Source organism: Anomaloglossus baeobatrachus, unplaced genomic scaffold (genome assembly GCF_048569485.1).
Source record: "Anomaloglossus baeobatrachus isolate aAnoBae1 unplaced genomic scaffold, aAnoBae1.hap1 Scaffold_4623, whole genome shotgun sequence".
Lineage (NCBI taxonomy): Eukaryota > Metazoa > Chordata > Amphibia > Anura > Aromobatidae > Anomaloglossus > Anomaloglossus baeobatrachus.
In genome coordinates, this window is record NW_027443965.1 from 1 (window position 1) to 21,591 (window position 21,591).

The following is a 21,591-nucleotide window of genomic DNA, read 5'->3' on the forward strand; positions in this document are numbered from 1 at the left end:
GCCGGCCGATCGCCCTCCCGCCCGTGCGTCCACCGCCGATCGCCCTCCCGCCCGTGCGTCCACCGCCGATCGCCCTTCCGCCCGTGCGTCCACCGCCGATCACCCTACCGCCCGTGCGTCCACCGCCGATCGCCCTACCGCCCGTGCGTCCACCGCCGATCGCCCTCCCGCCCGTGCGTCATCCTTGCACGCCTGCTGCCGATCATCCTTGCACGCCTGCTGCCGATCATCCTTGCACGCCTGCTGACGATCATCCTTGCACGCCTGCTGACGATCATCCTTGCACGCCTGCTGACGATCATCCTTGCACGCCTGCTGACGATCATCCTTGCACGCCTGCTGACGATCATCCTTGCACGCCTGCTGACGATCATCCTTGCACGCCTGCTGACGATCATTTTCCCACCTCTGCGCCCGTCCTCTCCCCAACCTACCGTGGAGGTGCCATAATATCTAAACCATAGCTTGCCCAATCAATTCCCAGCATGCTCTGCTGCCCTACTAAGATCTGCAGCGGGGACCACCCCCCGGAGACACTCACCATCTTTCCCATTAGAGGTGCCAGGGGGCGTCAGGTTCTTCAGCAGACCCTTCAGAGCCTCGGTCCGATCAATCAAAAGACTCTTCCGCTGAACCACAGTCGGGAAATCAACCTCCCAAATACACGTGGATCCGAGGCCACCGATCGTCCCACACGTCCGGAAGTAGAGAGAGTCAAAGCCACAGCCGAGGCTGAGCACCTGAAAGACAAGCATCACCTGACCCCTGTGCCCAGCCGCGCGCCAGACCCCTGTGCCCAGACGCGCGCCAGACCCCTGTGCCCAGACGCGCGCCAGACCCCCCCCCCCGCCCAGCCGCGCGCCAGACCCCCCCCCCCGCCCAGCCGCGCGCCAGACCCCCCCCCCGCCCAGCCGCGCGCCAGACCCCCCCCCCGCCCAGCCGCGCGCCAGACCCCCCCCCCGCCCAGCCGCGCGCCAGACCCCCCCCCCCGCCCAGCCGCGCGCCAGACCCCCCCCCCCCGCCCAGCCGCGCGCCAGACCCCCCCCCCCCCGCCCAGCCGCGCGCCAGACCCCCCCCCCCGCCAAGCCGCGCGCCAGACCCCCCCCCGCCAATCTTCGCCAAACCCCCGCCCCTCCTCGCTAGGGTCGAGAGAAAAAAAAAAGAAAAAAAAAGGAGAGAGGGGGGAATTTGTGGGGTTGTCACTTACCTGTCTATGGGGACAATTTGCTGTGTCCTGGATGAACTCGAGCAGACAGTGTGTGATGGCCTGAGCGCGGACACAATACCCCCTGGAGGACACGAGACACGGGTCACCGGGGGGGCATTATCCAGATAGTCATACAAATCATAGCTACACAGGAGAATGCAGCCCCCGCTCCATCCCCCACCATTATACATCTACAACCGACAATGCTGTACTGAGGAATCCTCCTCCCTGATATAAAGCTGTTATAGTATCTGCCATTACTACCTCTTGTGGTGGCATTCCACAGTCTGACTGCTCTAACTGTAAAGAACCCTTCCTATTCAGCTGCCGGAATCGCTTTTCTTCCCCCGCAGTGAGTGCCCCCTGGTCCTTAGTATTGTCTTCCCCCGCAGTGACTGCCCCTGGTCCTTAGTATTGTCTTCCCCCCGCAGTGACTGCCCCTGGTCCTTAGTATTGTCTTCCCCCGCAGTGAGTGCCCCTGGTCCTTAGTATTGTCTTCCCCCGCAGTGAGTGCCCCCTGGTCCTTAGTATTGTCTTCCCCCGCAGTGAGTGCCCCCTGGTCCTTAGTATTGTCTTCCCCCGTAGTGAGTGCCCCCTGGTCCTTAGTATTGTCTTCCCCCCGCAGTGACTGCCCCTGGTCCTTAGTATTGTCTTCCCCCCGCAGTGACTGCCCCCTGGTCCTTAGTATTGTCTTCCCCCCGCAGTGAGTGCCCCTGGTCCTTAGTATTGTCTTCCCCCCGCAGTGACTGCCCCTGGTCCTTAGTATTGTCTTCCCCCGCAGTGACTGCCCCTGGTCCTTAGTATTGTCTTCCCCCGCAGTGACTGTCCCTGATCCTTAGTATTGTCTTCCCCCGCAGTGAGTGCCCCCTGGTCCTTAGTATTGTCTTCCCCCCGCAGTGACTGCCCCTGGTCCTTAGTATTGTCTTCCCCCGCAGTGACTGCCCCTGGTCCTTAGTATTGTCTTCCCCCGCAGTGACTGCCCCCTGGTCCTTAGTATTGTCTTCCTCCGCAATGACTGCCCCTGGTCCTTAGTATTGTCTTCCCCCCGCAGTGACTGCCCCTGGTCCTTAGTATTGTCTTCCCCCGCAGTGACTGCCCCCCCTCCCCCCGCAGTGACTGCCCCCGGTCCTTAGTATTGTCTTCCCCCGCAGTGACTGCCCCTGGTCCTTAGTATTGTCTTCCCCCGCAGTGACTGCCCCCTGGTCCTTAGTATTGTCTTCCCCCCGCAGTGACTGCCCCTGGTCCTTAGTATTGTCTTCCCCCGCAGTGAGTGCCCCTGGTCCTTAGTATTGTCTTCCCCCCGCAGTGACTGCCCCTGGTCCTTAGTATTGTCTTCCCCCGCAGTGAGTGCCCCTGGTCCTTAGTATTGTCTTCCCCCGCAGTGACTGCCCCTGGTCCTTAGTATTGTCTTCCCCCCGCAGTGACTGCCCCTGGTCCTTAGTATTGTCTTCCCTCCGCAGTGACTGCCCCTGGTCCTTAGTATTGTCTTCCCCCGCAGTGACTGCCCCCCCTCCCCCCGCAGTGAGTGCCCCCTGGTCCTTAGTATTGTCTTCCCCCCCCGCAGTGACTGCCCCTGGTCCTTAGTATTGTCTTCCCCCGCAGTGACTGCACCCCCTCCCCCCGCAGTGACTGCCCCCTGGTCCTTAGTATTGTCTTCCCCCCGCAGTGACTGCCCCTGGTCCTTAGTATTGTCTTCCCCCGCAGTGACTGCCCCTGGTCCTTAGTATTGTCTTCCCCCGCAGTGTATGCCCCTGGTCCTTAGTATTGTCTCCCCCCGCAGTGACTGCCCCTGGTCCTTAGTATTGTCTTCCCCCGCAGTGAGTGCCCCTGGTCCTTAGTATTGTCTTCCCCCCCGCAGTGACTGCCCCTGGTCCTTAGTATTGTCTTCCCCCGCAGTGAGTGCCCCTGGTCCTTAGTATTGTCTTCCCCCGCAGTGAGTGCCCCTGGTCCTTAGTATTGTCTTCCCCCGCAGTGACTGCCCCTGGTCCTTAGTATTGTCTTCCCCCGCAGTGACTGCCCCTGGTCCTTAGTATTGTCTTCCCCCCGCAGTGACTGCCCCTGGTCCTTAGTATTGTCTTCCCCCGCAGTGTATGCCCCTGGTCCTTAGTATTGTCTTCCCCCGCAGTGTATGCCCCTGGTCCTTAGTATTGTCTTCCCCCGCAGTGAGTGCCCCCTGGTCCTTAGTATTGTCTTCCCCCGCAGTGACTGCCCCTGGTCCTTAGTATTGTCTTCCCCCGCAGTGACTGCCCCTGGTCCTTAGTATTGTCTTCCCCCGCAGTGACTGCCCCTGGTCCTTAGTATTTTCTTCCCCCGCAGTGACTGCCCCCTGGTCCTTAGTATTGTCTCCCCCCGCAGTGACTGCCCCTGGTCCTTAGTATTGTCTTCCCCCGCAGTGTATGCCCCTGGTCCTTAGTATTGTCTTCCCCCGCAGTGTATGCCCCTGGTCCTTAGTATTGTCTTCCCCCGCAGTGTATGCCCCTGGTCCTTAGTATTGTCTTCCCCCGCAGTGACTGCCCCTGGTCCTTAGTATTGTCTTCCCCCGCAGTGAGTGCCCCTGGTCCTTAGTATTGTCTTCCCCCGCAGTGTATGCCCCTGGTCCTTAGTATTGTCTTCCCCCCGCAGTGACTGCCCCTGGTCCTTAGTATTGTCTTCCCCCGCAGTGACTGCCCCTGGTCCTTAGTATTGTCTTCCCTCCGCAGTGACTGCCCCTGGTCCTTAGTATTGTCTTCCCTCCGCAGTGACTGCCCCTGGTCCTTAGTATTGTCTCCCCCCGCAGTGACTGCCCCTGGTCCTTAGTATTGTCTTCCCCCGCAGTGACTGCCCCTGGTCCTTAGTATTGTCTTCCCCCGCAGTGACTGCCCCTGGTCCTTAGTATTGTCTTCCCCCGCAGTGACTGCCCCTGGTCCTTAGTATTGTCTTCCCCCCGCAGTGACTGCCCCTGGTCCTTAGTATTGTCTTCCCCCCGCAGTGACTGCCCCTGGTCCTTAGTATTGTCTTCCCCCGCAGTGAGTGTCCCCTGGTCCTTAGTATTGTCTTCCCCCGCAGTGAGTGTCCCCTGGTCCTTAGTATTGTCTTCCCCCCGCAGTGACTGCCCCTGGTCCTTAGTATTGTCTTCCCCCGCAGTGAGTGTCCCCTGGTCCTTAGTATTGTCTTCCCCCGCAGTGTATGCCCCTGGTCCTTAGTATTGTCTTCCCCCGCAGTGAGTGCCCCTGGTCCTTAGTATTGTCTTCCCCCCGCAGTGAGTGCCCCCTGGTCCTTAGTATTGTCTTCCCCCGCAGTGACTGCCCCTGGTCCTTAGTATTGTCTTCCCCCCGCAGTGAGTGCCCCTGGTCCTTAGTATTGTCTTCCCCCGCAGTGAGTGCCCCTGGTCCTTAGTATTGTCTTCCCCCGCAGTGAGTGCCCCTGGTCCTTAGTATTGTCTTCCCCCCGCAGTGAGTGCCCCCTGGTCCTTAGTATTGTCTTCCCCCGCAGTGACTGCCCCTGGTCCTTAGTATTGTCTTCCCCCCGCAGTGAGTGCCCCTGGTCCTTAGTATTGTCTTCCCCCGCAGTGAGTGCCCCTGGTCCTTAGTATTGTCTTCCCCCGCAGTGACTGCCCCTGGTCCTTAGTATTGTCTTCCCCCCGCAGTGAGTGCCCCTGGTCCTTAGTATTGTCTTCCCCCGCAGTGAGTGCCCCTGGTCCTTAGTATTGTCTTCCCCCGCAGTGAGTGCCCCTGGTCCTTAGTATTGTCTTCCCCCGCAGTGAGTGCCCCTGGTCCTTAGTATTGTCTTCCCCCCGCAGTGACTGCCCCTGGTCCTTAGTATTGTCTTCCTCCGCAGTGACTGCCCCTGGTCCTTAGTATTGTCTTCCCCCGCAGTGACTGCCCCTGGTCCTTAGTATTGTCTTCCCCCGCAGTGACTGCCCCCTGGTCCTTAGTATTGTCTTCCCCCGCAGTGACTGCCCCTGGTCCTTAGTATTGTCTTCCCCCGCAGTGACTGCCCCTGGTCCTTAGTATTGTCTTCCCCCGCAGTGAGTGCCCCTGGTCCTTAGTATTGTCTTCCCCCGCAGTGAGTGCCCCTGGTCCTTAGTATTGTCTTCCCCCCGCAGTGACTGCCCCTGGTCCTTAGTATTGTCTTCCCCCGCAGTGAGTGCCCCTGGTCCTTAGTATTGTCTTCCCCCGCAGTGACTGCCCCTGGTCCTTAGTATTGTCTTCCCCCGCAGTGACTGCCCCTGGTCCTTAGTATTGTCTTCCCCCGCAGTGAGTGCCCCTGGTCCTTAGTATTGTCTTCCCCCGCAGTGACTGTCCCTGGTCCTTAGTATTGTCTTTCCCCGCAGTGACTGCCCCTGGTCCTTAGTATTGTCTTCCCCCGCAGTGACTGCCCCTGGTCCTTAGTATTGTCTTCCCCCGCAGTGACTGCCCCTGGTCCTTAGTATTGTCTTCCCTCGCAGTGACTGCCCCTGGTCCTTAGTATTGTCTTCCCCCGCAGTGACTGCCTCTGGTCTTTAGTATTGTCTTCCTCCCGCAGTGACTGCCCCTGGTCCTTAGTATTGTCTCCCCCGCAATGACTGCCCCTGGTCCTTAGTATTGTCTCCCCCGCAGTGACTGCCCCTGGTCCTTAGTATTGTCTTCCCCCGCAGTGACTGCCCCTGGTCCTTAGTATTGTCTTCCCCCGCAGTGAGTGCCCCTGGTCCTTAGTATTGTCTTCCCCCCGCAGTGACTGCCCCTGGTCCTTAGTATTGTCTTCCCCCGCAGTGAGTGCCCCTGGTCCTTAGTATTGTCTTCCCCCGCAGTGACTGTCCCTGGTCCTTAGTATTGTCTTCCCCCCGCAGTGACTGCCCCTGGTCCTTAGTATTGTCTTCCCCCCGCAGTGACTGCCCCTGGTCCTTCGTATTGTCTTCCCCCGCAGTGAGTGCCCCTGGTCCTTAGTATTGTCTTCCCCCGCAGTGACTGCCCCTGGTCCTTAGTATTGTCTTCCCCCGCAGTGACTGCCCCTGGTCCTTAGTATTGTCTTCCCCCGCAGTGACTGCCCCTGGTCCTTAGTATTGTCTTCCCCCCGCAGTGAGTGCCCCTGGTCCTTAGTATTGTCTTCCCCCGCAGTGACTGCCCCTGGTCCTTAGTATTGTCTTCCCCCCGCAGTGACTGCCCCTGGTCCTTAGTATTGTCTTCCCCCCGCAGTGACTGCCCCTGGACCTTAGTATTGTCTTCCCCCCGCAGTGACTGCCCCTGGTCCTTAGTATTGTCTTCCCCCGCAGTGAGTGTCCCCTGGTCCTTAGTATTGTCTTCCCCCGCAGTGACTGCCCCTGGTCCTTAGTATTGTCTTCCCCCCGCAGTGACTGCCCCTGGACCTTAGTATTGTCTTCCCCCGCAGTGACTGCCCCTGGTCCTTAGTATTGTCTTCCCCCGCAGTGACTGCCCCCTGGTCCTTAGTATTGTCTTCCCCCGCAGTGACTGCCCCTGGTCCTTAGTATTGTCTTCCCCCCGCAGTGACTGCCCCTGGTCCTTAGTATTGTCTTCCCCCCGCAGTGACTGCCCCTGGTCCTTAGTATTGTCTTCCCCCGCAGTGACTGCCCCTGGTCCTTAGTATTGTCTTCCCCCCGCAGTGAGTGCCCCTGGTCCTTAGTATTTTCTTCCCCCGCAGTGACTGCCCCTGGTCCTTAGTATTGTCTTCCCCCCGCAGTGAGTGCCCCTGGTCCTTAGTATTGTCTTCCCCCCGCAGTGAGTGCCCCTGGTCCTTAGTATTTTCTTCCTCCGCAGTGACTGCCCCTGGTCCTTAGTATTGTCTTCCCCCCGCAGTGAGTGCCCCTGGTCCTTAGTATTTTCTTCCCCCGCAGTGAGTGCCCCTGGTCCTTAGTATTGTCTTCCCCCCGCAGTGACTGCCCCTGGTCCTTAGTATTGTCTTCCCCCCGCAATGAGTGCCCTTGGTCCTTAGTATTGTCTTCCCCCGCAGTGAGTGCCCCCTGGTCCTTAGTATTGTCTTCCCCCGCAGTGAGTGCCCCTGGTCCTTAGTATTGTCTTCCCCCCGCAATGAGTGCCCTTGGTCCTTAGTATTGTCTTCCCCCGCAGTGAGTGCCCCCTGGTCCTTAGTATTGTCTTCCCCCGCAGTGACTGCCCCTGGTCCTTAGTATTGTCTTCCCCCCGCAGTGACTGCCCCTGGTCCTTAGTATTGTCTTCCCCCCGCAGTGACTGCCCCTGGTCCTTAGTATTGTCTCCCCCCGCAGTGACTGCCCCTGGTCCTTAGTATTGTCTTTTGTCTTCCCCCCGCAATGAGTGCCCTTGGTCCTTAGTATTGTCTTCCCCCCGCAGTGACTGCCCCTGGTCCTTAGTATTGTCTTTGGAAGGAATAAGTCATGTGCCAGTCCTTTATATTGACCTCACGTCTTTTCCCGACACGCCTCATACGGGCGGCCTCCATTCCTCATCATACGGGCGGCCTCCATTCCTCATCATACGGGCGGCCTCCATTCCTCATCATACGGGCGGCCTCCATTCCTTGTAGTAGTCTAGTTGCCCGCCTTTGAACTGACGGTAACTTCTGAATGTCCTTTTTAAAATGTGGAGCCCAAAACTGGATCCCGTATTCCAGATGTGGCCTTACAAGTGATTTATAGAGGGGTAACAATACGTTGGGATCCCGGGATCTAATCTCTTTTCTCCTCTCTTTAGCAGCTGCTGCCTGACATTGAGCTGCTGCTGCTCAGCATATTTGTACCCAGAATCCCCCGCTCTGTCTCCTGTTCTGGAGTCCGGAGATCACTTCCACTGATAGCATGACTCCGTCCTCAGGGCAATTAATCACCAGTACATCTCCACTGTCCAGTGTCTGCTCCCAGTACAGATCCCTGCGCTCCCCACTGCTCCCAGTACAGATCCCTGCGGTCCCCACTGCTCCCAGTACAGATCCCTGCGGTCCCCACTGCTCCCAGTACAGACCCCTGCGGTCCCCACTGCCCCCAGTACAGATCCCTGCGCTCCCCACTGCTCCCAGTACAGATCCCTGCGCTCCCCACTGCTCCCAGTACAGATCCCTGCGACCCCACTGCTCCCAGTACAGATCCCTGCGGCCCCCACTGCTCCCAGTACAGATCCCTGCGGCCCCCACTGCTCCCAGTACAGATCCCTGCGGTCCCCACTGCCCCCAGTACAGATCACTGCGGTCCCCACTGATCCCAGTACAGATCCCTGCGACCCCCACTGCTCCCAGTACAGATCCTTGCAGTCCCCACTGCTCCCAGTACAGATCCCTGCGGTCCCCACTGCCCCCAGTACAGATCACTGCGGTCCCCACTGATCCCAGTACAGATCCCTGCGACCCCCACTGATCCCAGTACAGATCCCTGCGACCCCCACTGATCCCAGTACAGATCCCTGCGACCCCACTGCTCCCAGTACAGATCCCTGCGGCCCCCACTGCTCCCAGTACAGATCCCTGCGGCCCCCACTGCTCCCAGTACAGATCCCTGCGACCCCACTGCTCCCAGTACAGATCCCTGCGGTCCCCACTGCTCCCAGTACAGATCCCTGCGACCCCACTGCTCCCAGTACAGATTCCTGCGGTCCCCACTGCTCCCAGTACAGATCCCTGCGGCCCCCACTGCTCCCAGTACAGATCCCTGCGGCCCCCACTGCTCCCAGTACAGATCCCTGCGGCCCCCACTGCTCCCAGTACAGATCCCTGCGGCCCCCACTGCTCCCAGTACAGATCCCTGCGGTCCCCACTGCCCCCAGTACAGATCACTGCGGTCCCCACTGATCCCAGTACAGATCCCTGCGACCCCCACTGATCCCAGTACAGATCCCTGCGACCCCCACTGCTCCCAGTACAGATCCCTGCGGTCCCCACTGCCCCCAGTACAGATCACTGCGGTCCCCACTGCTCCCAGTACAGATCCCTGCGCTCCCCACTGATCCCAGTACAGATCCCTGCGACCCCCACTGATCCCAGTACAGATCCCTGCGACCCCCACTGCTCCCAGTACAGATCCCTGCGGCCCCCACTGATCCCAGTACAGATCCCTGCGACCCCCACTGCTCCCAGTACAGATCTCTGCGGTCCCCACTGCCCCCAGCACAGATCCCTGCGCTCCCCACTGCTCCCAGTACAGATCCCAGATCCCTGCGGCCCCCACTGCTCCCAGTACAGATCCCTGCGGTCCCCACTGCTCCCAGTACAGATCCCTGCGGTCCCCACTGCTCCCAGTACAGATCCCTGCGGTCCCCACTGCTCCCAGTACAGATCCTTGCAGTCCCCACTGCTCCCAGTACAGATCCCTGCGGTCCCCACTGCTCCCAGTAAAGATCCCTGCGGTCCCCACTGCTCCCAGTACAGATCCCTGCGGTCCCCACTGCTCCCAGTACAGATCCCTGCGGCCCCCACTGCTCCCAGTGCAGATCCCTGCAGTCCCCACTGCTCCCAGTACAGATCCCTGCGGTCCCCACTGCTCCCAGTACAGATCCCTGCGTCCCCCACTGCTCCCAGTACAGATCCCTGCGGCCCCCACTGCTCCCAGTACAGATCCCTGCGGTCCCCACTGCTCCCAGTACAGATCCCTGCGGTCCCCACTGCTCCCAGTACAGATCCCTGCGGTCCCCACTGCTGACTATAGCCCATTTAGGCCATGGTGGGGAGGGGGGGGGGACTGGTAGCTGCAGGCCATGGCGGGGAGGGGGGACGGACTGGTAGCTGCAGGCCATGGCGGGGAGGGGGGGGACTGATAGCTGCAGGCCATGGCGGGGAGGGGGGGAACTGGTAGCTGCAGGCCATGGCGGGGAGGGGGGGGGACTGGTAGCTGCAGGCCATGGCGGGGAGGGGGGGGGACTGGTAGCTGCAGGCCATGGCGGGGAGAGGGGGACTGGTAGCTGCAGGCCATGGCGGGGAGGGGGGGACTGATAGCTGCAGGCCATGGCGGGAAGGGGGGACTGATAGCTGCAGGCCATGGCGGGAAGGGGGGATGGGTAGCTGCAGGCCATGGCGGGAAGGGGGGGACGGATAGCTGCAGGCCATGGCGGAAAGGGGGGACGGGTAGCTGCAGGCCATGGCAGGGAGGGGGGACGGGTAGCTGCAGACCATGGCGGGAAGGGGGGACGGGTAGCTGCAGGCCATGGCGGGAAGTGGGGACGGGTAGCTGCAGGCCATGGCAGGGAGGGGGGACGGGTAGCTGCAGGCCATGGCGGGGAGGGGGGACGGGTAGCTGCAGGCCATGGCGGGGAGGGAAGGGGGCAAATGCCTGGTGGCCTTGATATCTAGTTTCTGAATGTGCAGACTTGGGGTCGTGGGTGCAATGTCCTCCTCCCCTTCTCTGACCTCAGGCCTCACCTGTGGATGAGCGGAGACCTCCGACACGTTCGGCTCACAAAATATTTCTGAAACTGGTCACTGACGTAAGAGATGGAGGCAGCGGAGGCCTTACTGAGGCTGCTGAAGTCATTGGTGCTCTGGACCTGCGGAGAACACCGAGATGAGGGGTTAGAAGACAACACTCCACAAGCAGCAGCGGTGCCGGGAGGACGACGACTCCCACCACTCTCCGAGCGGCACAAAGCACTCAGTCTGTCAGTGACAGGACTCCATGGTGCCCCCACCCCGGTCCTGAGACCCCCCTCACAAGTCACAGACCGGAGATGACAAGATCCTGGAGTAAGACACGGACCTCCCCTCACCATAATACACCAAAGCCCAGAGAAAGGCCCAGACCTCCACTCACCATAATACACCAGAGCAAGGCCCAGACCTCCCCTCACCATAACACACCAGAGCAAGGCCCGGACCACCCCTCACCATAACACACCAGAGCCCAGAGCAAGGCCCGGACCACCCCTCACCATAACACACCAGAGCCCAGAGTAAGGCCCAGACCACCCCTCACCATAACACACCAGAGCCCAGAGCAAGGCCCGGACCACCCCTCACCATAACACACCAGAGTAGGCAAGGACCACCCCTCACCATAACACACGAGAGTAAGGCCCGGACCTCCCCTCACCATAACACACCAGAGTAAGGCCCGGACCTCCCCTCACCATAACACACGAGAGTAAGGCCCGGACCTCCCCTCACCATAACACACCAGAGCAAGGCCCGGACCACCCCTCACCATAACACACCAGAGTCCAGAGCAAGCCCTGGACCTCCCCTCACCAGAACACACCAGAGCAAGGCCCGGACCTTCCCTCACCAGAACACACCAGAGTAAGGCCCGGACCACCCCTCACCATAACACACTAGAGCCCACAGTAAGGCCCGGACCTCCCCTCACCATAACACACCAGAGTAAGGCCCGGACCTCCCCTCACCATAACACACCAGAGTAAGGCCCGGACCACCCCTCACCATAACACACCAGAGTAAGGCCCGGACCTCCCCTCACCAGAACACACCAGAGCAAGGCCCGGACCTTCCCTCACCAGAACACACCAGAGTAAGGCCCGGACCACCCCTCACCATAACACACTAGAGCCCACAGTAAGGCCCGGACCTCCCCTCACCATAACACACCAGAGTAAGGCCCGGACCTCCCCTCACCATAACACACCAGAGTAAGGCCCGGACCACCCCTCACCATAACACACCAGAGTAAGGCCCGGACCACCCCTCACCATAACACACCAGAGTAAGGCCCGGACCTCCCCTCACCATAACACACCAGAGTAAGGCCCGGACCTCCCCTCACCATAACACACCAGAGCCCAGAGCAAGGCCCGGACCTCCCCTCACCATAACACACCAGAGCCCAGAGCAAGGCCCGGACCACCCCTCACCATAACACACCAGAGTAAGGCCCGGACCTCCCCTCACCATAACACACCAGAGTAAGGCCCGGACCACCCCTCACCATAACACACCAGAGCCCAGAGCAAGGCCCGGACCACCCCTCACCATAACACACCAGAGCCCAGAGCAAGGCCCGGACCACCCCTCACCATAACACACCAGAGCAAGGACCGGACCACCCCTCACCATAACACACCAGAGCCCAGAGTAAGCCCCAGACCACCCCTTACCATAACACACCAGAGTCCAGAGCAAGGCCCGGACCACCCCTTACCATAACACACCAGAGTAAGGCCCGGACCTCCCCTCACCAGAACACACCAGAGCCCAGAGCAAGGCCCGGACCACCCCTCACCAGAACACACCAGAGCCCAGAGCAAGGACCGGACCTCCCCTCACCATAACACACCAGAGCCCAGAATAAGGCTCGGACCACCCCTCACCATAATACACCAGAGCCCAGAATAAGGCTCGGACCACCCCTCACCATAATACACCAGAGCCCAGAATAAGGCTCGGACCACCCCTCACCATAATACACCAGAGCCCAGAGTAAGGCCCGGACCACCCCTTACCATAACACACCAGAGCCCAGAGTAAGGACTGGACCCTCCCCTCACCATAACACACCAGAGCCCAGAGTAAGGCCCGGACCTCCCCTCACCATAACACACCAGAATAAGGCCCGGACAACCCCTCCCCATAACAGACCAGAGCCCAGAGTAAGGCCCGGACCTCCCCTCACCATAACACACCAGAGCAAGGCCCGGACCACCCCTCACCATAACACACCAGAGCCCAGAGTAAGGCCCGGACCTTCCCTTACCATAACACACCAGAGTAAGGCCCGGACCTCCCCTCAACATAACACACCAGAGCCCAGAGTAAGGCCCGGACCACCCCTCACCATAACACACAAGAGCAAGGCCCGGACCACCCCTCACCATAACACACCAGAGAAAGGCCCGGACCACCCCTCACCATAACACACCAGAGCCCAGAGTAAGGCCCAGACCTTGCCTCACCATAACACACCAGAGCAAGGCCCGGACCACCCCTCACCATAACACACCAGAGCCCAGAGTAAGGCCCGGACCTTCCCTTACCATAACACACCAGAGTAAGGCCCGGACCTCCCCTCAACATAACACACCAGAGCCCAGAGTAAGGCCCGGACAACCCCTCCCCATAACAGACCAGAGCCCAGAGTAAGGCCCAGACCTTGCCTCACCATAACACACCAGAGCAAGGCCCGGACCACCCCTCACCATAACACACCAGAGCCCAGAGTAAGGCCCGGACCTTCCCTTACCATAACACACCAGAGTAAGGCCCGGACCTCCCCTCAACATAACACACCAGAGCCCAGAGTAAGGCCCGGACCACCCCTCACCATAACACACAAGAGCAAGGCCCGGACCACCCCTCACCATAACACACCAGAGCAAGGCACGGACCACCCTTCACCATAGCACACCAGAGCCCAGAGTAAGGCCCGGACCACCCCTCACCATAACACACCAGAGCCCAGAGTAAGGACTGGACCCTCCCCTCACCATAACACACCAGAGTAAGGCCCGGACCACCCCTCACCATAACACACCAGAGTAAGGCCCGGACTTCCCCTCACCATAACACACCAGAGTAAGGCCCGGACCACCCCTCACCATAACACACCAGAGTAAGGCCCGGACCACCCCTCACCATAACACACAAGAGTAAGGCCCGGACCTCCCCTCACCATAACACACCAGAGTAAGGCCCGGACCACCCCTCACCATAACACACCAGAGCCCAGAGCAAGGCCCGGACCTCCCCTCACCATAACACACCAGAGCCCAGAGCAAGGCCCGGACCACCCCTCACCATAACACACCAGAGTAAGGCCCGGACCTCCCCTCCACATAACACACCAGAGTAAGGCCCGGACAACCCCTCACCATAACAGACCAGAGCCCAGAGTAAGGCCCGGACCTCCCCTCACCATAACACACCAGAGCAAGGCCCGGACCTCCCCTCACCATAACACACCAGAGCCCAGAGTAAGGCCCGGACCTCCCCTCACCATAACACACCAGAGTAAGGCCCGGACCACCCCTCACCATAACAGACCAGAGCCCAGAGTAAGGCCCGGACAACCCCTCACCATAACAGACCAGAGCCCAGAGTAAGGCCCAGACCTCCCCTCACCATAACACACCAAAGCAAGGCCCGGACCTCCCCTCACCATAACACACCAGAGCCCAGAGTAAGGCCCGGACCTTCCCTCACCATAACACACCAGAGCAAGGCACGGACCACCCCTCACCATAGCACACCAGAGCCCAGAATAAGGCCCGGACCACCCCTCACCATAACACACCAGAGCCCAGAGTAAGGACTGGACCCTCCCCTCACCATAACACACCAGAGAAAGGCCCGGACCACCCCTCACCATAACACACCAGAGTAAGGCCCGGACCACCCCTCACCATAACACACCAGAGTAAGGCCCGGACCACCCCTCACCATAACACACCAGAGCCCAGAGTAAGGACTGGACCCTCCCCTCACCATAACACACCAGAGTAAGGCCCGGACCACCCCTCACCATAACACACCAGAGTAAGGCCCGGACCACCCCTCACCATAACACACCAGAGTAAGGCCCGGACCACCCCTCACCATAACACACCAGAGTAAGGCCCGGACCACCCCTCACCATAACACACCAGAGCCCAGAGTAAGGACTGGACCCTCCCCTCACCATAACACACCAGAGTAAGGCCCGGACCACCCCTCACCATAACACACCAGAGTAAGGCCCGGACCTCCCCTCACCATAACACACCAGAGTAAGGTCCGGACCACCGCTCACCATAACACACCAGAGCCCAGAGCAAGGCCCGGACCTCCCCTCACCATAACACACCAGAGCCCAGAGCAACGACCGGACCACCCATCACCATAACACACCAGAGCCCAGAGCAAGGCCCGGACCTCCCATCACCATAACACACCAGAGCCCAGAGAAAGGCCCGGACCACCCCTCACCATAACACACAAGAGTAAGGCCCGGACCACCCCTCACCATAACACACCAGTGCCCAGAGTAAGGCCCGGACTTCCCCTCACCATAACACACCAGAGCCTAGAGCAAGGCCCGGACCTCCCCTCACCATAACACACCAGAGCAAGGCCCGGACTTTCCCTCACCATAACACACCGGAGCCCAGAGCAAGGCCCAGACCACCCCTCACCATAACACACCAGAGTAAGGCCCGGACCACCCCTTACCATAACACACCAGAGTAAGGCCCGGACCACCCCTAACCATAACACACCAGAGCCCAGAGCAAGGCCCGGACCACCCCTCACCATAACACACCAGAGCAAGAACCGGACCACCCCTCACCATAACACACCAGAGCCCAGATTAAGCCCCGGACCACCCTTACCATAACACACCAGAGTCCAGAGCAAGGCCCAGACCACCTCTCACCATAACACACCAGAGCAAGGACTGGACCTCCCCTCACCATAACACACCAGAGCCCAGAATAAGGCTCGGACCACCCCTCACCATAATACACCAGAGCTCAGAATAAGGCTCGGACCACCCCTCACCATAACACACCAGAGCCCAGAGTAAGGACTGGACCCTCCCCTCACCATAACACACCAGAGCCCAGAGTAAGGACCGGACCTTCCCTCACCATAACACACCAGAGCCCAGAATAAGGCCTAGACCACCCCTCACCATAACACACCAGAGTAAGGCCCGGACCTCCCCTCCCCATAACACACCAGAGTAAGGCCCGGACCTCCCCTCCCCATAACACACCAGAGTAAGGCCCGGACCACCCCTCCCCATAACACACCAGAGCCCAGAGTAAGGCCCGGACCTCCCCTCACCATAACACACCAGAGCCCAGAGTAAGGCCCGGACCACCCCTCAACATAACACACCAGAGCAAGGCCCGGACCACCCCTCACCATAACACACCAGAGCCCAGAGTAAGACCCGGACCTTCCCTCACCATAACATACCAGAGTAAGGCCCGGACCTCCACTCACCATAACACACCAGAGCAAGGCACGGACCACCCCTCACCATAGCACACCAGAGCCCAGAGTAAGGCCCAGACCACCCCTCACCATAATACACCAGAGCCCAGAGTAAGGCCCGGACCACCCCTCACCATAACACACCAGAGCCCAGAGTAAGGACTGGACCCTCCCCTCACCATAACACACCAGAGTAAGGCCCGGACCTCCCCTCACCATAACACACCAGAGTAAGGCCCGGACCACCCCTCACCATAACACACCAGAGCAAGGCCCGGACCACCCCTCACCAGAACACACCAGAGCCCAGAGCAAGGCCCGGACCTCCCCTCACCATAACACACCAGAGTAAGGCCCGGACCTCCCCTCACCATAACACACCAGAGCCCAGAGTAAGGCCCGGACCACCCCTCACCATAACACACCAGAGTAAGGCCCGGACCACCCCTCACCAGAACACACCAGAGCCCAGTGTAAGGCCCGCACCTCCCCTCACCATAACACACCAGCGCCCAGAATAAGGCTCGGACAATCCCTAACCATAACACACCAGAGCCCAGAGTAAGGCCCGGACCACCCATCACCATAACACACCAGAGCCCAGAGCAAGGCCCGGACCACCCATCACCATAACACACCAGAGCAAGGCCCGGACCTCCCCTCACCATAACACACCAGAGCCCAGAGCAAGGCCCGGACCACCCCTCACCATAACACACCAGAGTAAGGCCCGGACCTCCCCTCACCATAACACACCAGAGCCCAGAGTAAGGCCCGGACCACCCCTCACCATAACACACCAGAGCCCAGAGCAAGGCTCGGACCTCCCCTCACCAAAAACACACCAGAGCCCAGAGTAAGGCCCGGACCACCCCTCACCATAACACACCAGAGCCCAGAGCAAGGCCCTGACCTCCTTTCACCATAACACACCAGAGCCCAGAGCAAGGCCCGGACATTCCCTAACCATAACACACCAGAGTAAGGCCCGGACCACCCCTCACCATAACACACCAGAGCCCAGAGTAAGGCCCGGACAATCCCTCACCATAACACACCAGAGCCCAGAGTAAAGCCCGGACCACCCCTCATCATAACACACCAGAGTAAGGCCCAGACCACCCCTCACCATAACACACCAGAGCAAGGCCCGGACCACCCCTCACCATAACACACCAGAGCCCAGAGCAAGGCCCGGACCACCCCTCACCATAACACACCAGAGTAAGGCCCGGACCTCCCCTCACCATAACACACCAGAGCCCAGAGCAAGGCCCGGACCACCCCTCACCATAACACACCAGAGCCCAGAGCAAGGCCCGGACCACCCCTCACCATAACACACCAGAGTAAGGCCCAGACCTCCCCTCACCATAAACACACCAGAGTAAGGCCCGGACCACCCCTCACCATAACACACCAGAGCCCAGAGTAAGGACTGGACCCTCCCCTCACCATAACACACCAGAGTAAGGCCCGGACCACCCCTCACCATAACACACCAGAGTAAGGCCCGGACGTCCCCTCACCATAACACACCAGAGTAAGGCCCGGACCACCCCTCACCATAACACACCAGAGTAAGGCCCGGACCACCCCTCACCATAACACACAAGAGTAAGGCCCGGACCTCCCCTCACCATAACACACCAGAGTAAGGCCCGGACCACCCCTCACCATAACACACCAGAGCCCAGAGCAAGGCCCGGACCTCCCCTCACCATAACACACCAGAGCCCAGAGCAAGGCCCGGACCACCCCTCACCATAACACACCAGAGTAAGGCCCGGACCACCCCTCACCATAACACACCAGAGTAAGGCCCGGACCACCCCTCACCATAACACACCAGAGTAAGGCCCGGACCACCCCTCACCATAACACACCAGAGTAAGGCCCGGACCACCCCTCACCATAACACACCAGAGCCCAGAGTAAGGACTGGACCCTCCCCTCACCATAACACACCAGAGCAAGGCCCGGACCTCCCCTCACCATAACACACCAGAGCCCAGAGTAAGGGCCGGACCTCCCCTCACCATAACACACCAGAGTAAGGCCCGGACCACCCCTCACCATAACAGACCAGAGCCCAGAGTAAGGCCCGGACAACCCCTCACCATAACAGACCAGAGCCCAGAGTAAGGCCCAGACCTCCCCTCACCATAACACACCAAAGCAAGGCCCGGACCTCCCCTCACCATAACACACCAGAGCCCAGAGTAAGGCCCGGACCTTCCCTCACCATAACACACCAGAGCAAGGCACGGACCACCCCTCACCATAGCACACCAGAGCCCAGAATAAGGCCCGGACCACCCCTCACCATAACACACCAGAGCCCAGAGTAAGGACTGGACCCTCCCCTCACCATAACACACCAGAGAAAGGCCCGGACCACCCCTCACCATAACACACCAGAGTAAGGCCCGGACCACCCCTCACCATAACACACCAGAGTAAGGCCCGGACCACCCCTCACCATAACACACCAGAGTAAGGCCCGGACCACCCCTCACCATAACACACCAGAGTAAGGCCCGGACCACCCCTCACCATAACACACCAGAGCAAGGCCCGGACCTCCCCTCACCATAACACACCAGAGCAAGGCCCGGACCTCCCCTCACCATAACACACCAGAGTAAGGCCCGGACCACCCCTCACCATAACACACCAGAGTAAGGCCCGGACCTCCCCTCACCATAACACACCAGAGTAAGGCCCGGACCTCCCCTCACCATAACACACCAGAGTAAGGTCCGGACCACCCCTCACCATAACACACCAGAGCCCAGAGCAAGGCCCGGACCTCCCCTCACCATAACACACCAGAGCCCAGAGCAACGACCGGACCACCCATCACCATAACACACCAGAGCCCAGAGCAAGGCCCGGACCTCCCATCACCATAACACACCAGAGCCCAGAGAAAGGCCCGGACCACCCCTCACCATAACACACAAGAGTAAGGCCCGGACCACCCCTCACCATAACACACCAGTGCCCAGAGTAAGGCCCGGACTTCCCCTCACCATAACACACCAGAGCCTAGAGCAAGGCCCGGACCTCCCCTCACCATAACACACCAGAGCAAGGCCCGGACTTTCCCTCACCATAACACACCGGAGCCCAGAGCAAGGCCCAGACCACCCCTCACCATAACACACCAGAGTAAGGCCCGGACCACCCCTTACCATAACACACCAGAGTAAGGCCCGGACCACCCCTAACCATAACACACCAGAGCCCAGAGCAAGGCCCGGACCACCCCTCACCATAACACACCAGAGCAAGAACCGGACCACCCCTCACCATAACACACCAGAGCCCAGATTAAGCCCCGGACCACCCTTACCATAACACACCAGAGTCCAGAGCAAGGCCCAGACCACCCCTCACCATAACACACCAGAGCAAGGACTGGACCTCCCCTCACCATAACACACCAGAGCCCAGAATAAGGCTCGGACCACCCCTCACCATAATACACCAGAGCCCAGAATAAGGCTCGGACCACCCCTCACCATAACACACCAGAGCCCAGAGTAAGGACTGGACCCTCCCCTCACCATAACACACCAGAGCCCAGAGTAAGGACCGGACCTTCCCTCACCATAACACACCAGAGCCCAGAATAAGGCCTAGACCACCCCTCACCATAACACACCAGAGTAAGGCCCGGACCTCCCCTCCCCATAACACACCAGAGTAAGGCCCGGACCTCCCCTCCCCATAACACACCAGAGTAAGGCCCGGACCACCCCTCCCCATAACACACCAGAGTAAGGCCCGGACCACCCCTCACCATAACACACCAGAGCCCAGAGTAAGGCCCGGACCTCCCCTCACCATAACACACCAGAGCCCAGAGTAAGGCCCGGACCACCCCTCAACATAACATACCAGAGTAAGGCCCGGACCTCCACTCACCATAACACACCAGAGCAAGGCACGGACCACCCCTCACCATAGCACACCAGAGCCCAGAGTAAGGCCCAGACCACCCCTCACCATAATACACCAGAGCCCAGAGTAAGGCCCGGACCACCCCTCACCATAACACACCAGAGCCCAGAGTAAGGACTGGACCCTCCCCTCACCATAACACACCAGAGTAAGGCCCGGACCTCCCCTCACCATAACACACCAGAGTAAGGCCCGGACCACCCCTCACCATAACACACCAGAGCAAGGCCCGGACCACCCCTCACCAGAACACACCAGAGCCCAGAGCAAGGCCCGGACCTCCCCTCACCATAACACACCAGAGTAAGGCCCGGACCTCCCCTCACCATAACACACCAGAGCCCAGAGTAAGGCCCGGACCACCCCTCACCATAACACACCAGAGCCCAGAGTAAGGCCCGGACAATCCCTCACCAGAACACACCAGAGTAAGGCCCGGACCACCCCTCACCAGAACACACCAGAGCCCAGTGTAAGGCCCGCACCTCCCCTCACCATAACACACCAGCGCCCAGAATAAGGCTCGGACAATCCCTCACCATAACACACCAGAGCAAGACCCAGACCACCCTTCACCATAACACACCAGAGTAAGGCCCGGACCACACCTCACCATAACACACCAGAGCCCAGAGCAAGGCCTGGACCACCCCTCATCATAACACACCAGAGTAAGGCCCGGACCACCCCTCACCATAACACACCAGAGCCCAGAGCAAGGCCCGGACCACCCCTCACCATAACACACCAGAGTAAGGCCCAGGCCTCCCCTCACCATAACACACCAGAGTAAGGCCCGGACCACCCCTCACCATAACACACCAGAGTAAGGCCCGGACCTCCCCTCACCATAACACACCAGAGTAAGGCCCGGACCTCCCCTCACCATAACACACCAGAGTAAGGCCCGGACCACCCCTCACCATAACACACCAGAGCAAGGCCCGGACCACCCCTCACCATAACACACCAGAGTAAGGCCCGGACCTCCCCTCACCATAACACACCAGAGTAAGGCCCGGACCACCCCTCACCGTAACACACCAGAGCAAGGCCCGGACCTCCCCTCACCATAACACACCAGAGCCCAGAGCAAGGCCCGGACCACCCATCACCATAACACACCAGAGCAAGGCCCGGACCTCCCCTCACCATAACACACCAGAGCCCAGAGCAAGGCCCGGACTACCCCCCACCATAACACACCAGAGTAAGGCCCGGACCTCCCCTCACCATAACACACCAGAGCCCAGAGTAAGGCCCGGACCACCCCTCACCATAACACACCAGAGCCCAGAGCAAGGCTCGGACCTCCCCTCACCAAAAACACACCAGAGCCCAGAGTAAGGCCCGGACCACCCCTCACCATAACACACCAGAGCCCAGAGCAAGGCCCTGACCTCCTTTCACCATAACACACCAGAGCCCAGAGCAAGGCCCGGACATTCCCTAACCATAACACACCAGAGTAAGGCCCGGACCACCCCTCACCATAACACACCAGAGCCCAGAGTAAGGCCCGGACAATCCCTCACCATAACACACCAGAGCCCAGAGTAAAGCCCGGACCACCCCTCATCATAACACACCAGAGTAAGGCCCAGACCACCCCTCACCATAAC

The 21,591-nt window shown here is 59.9% G+C and overlaps 1 protein-coding gene across 1 annotated transcript in view; it reads right to left on the bottom strand.

Annotated features, from left to right (window-relative positions):
* Positions 1-138: 138 nt before the first annotated feature.
* The window catches only part of LOC142280723 (uncharacterized), a gene marked incomplete at its 3' end in the record, with an annotated part of 28,233 nt that continues 6,780 nt past the window's right edge, over positions 139-21,591 (bottom strand). The window contains exons 3-6 of the mRNA XM_075332774.1: positions 10,499-10,623; positions 1,208-1,289; positions 542-740; positions 139-419 (exon numbers count right to left, since the gene is read on the bottom strand). Coding sequence (XP_075188889.1) covers positions 139-419; positions 542-740; positions 1,208-1,289; positions 10,499-10,623 — 687 coding nt within the window. The remainder of the gene's footprint in view (positions 420-541; positions 741-1,207; positions 1,290-10,498; positions 10,624-21,591) is intronic.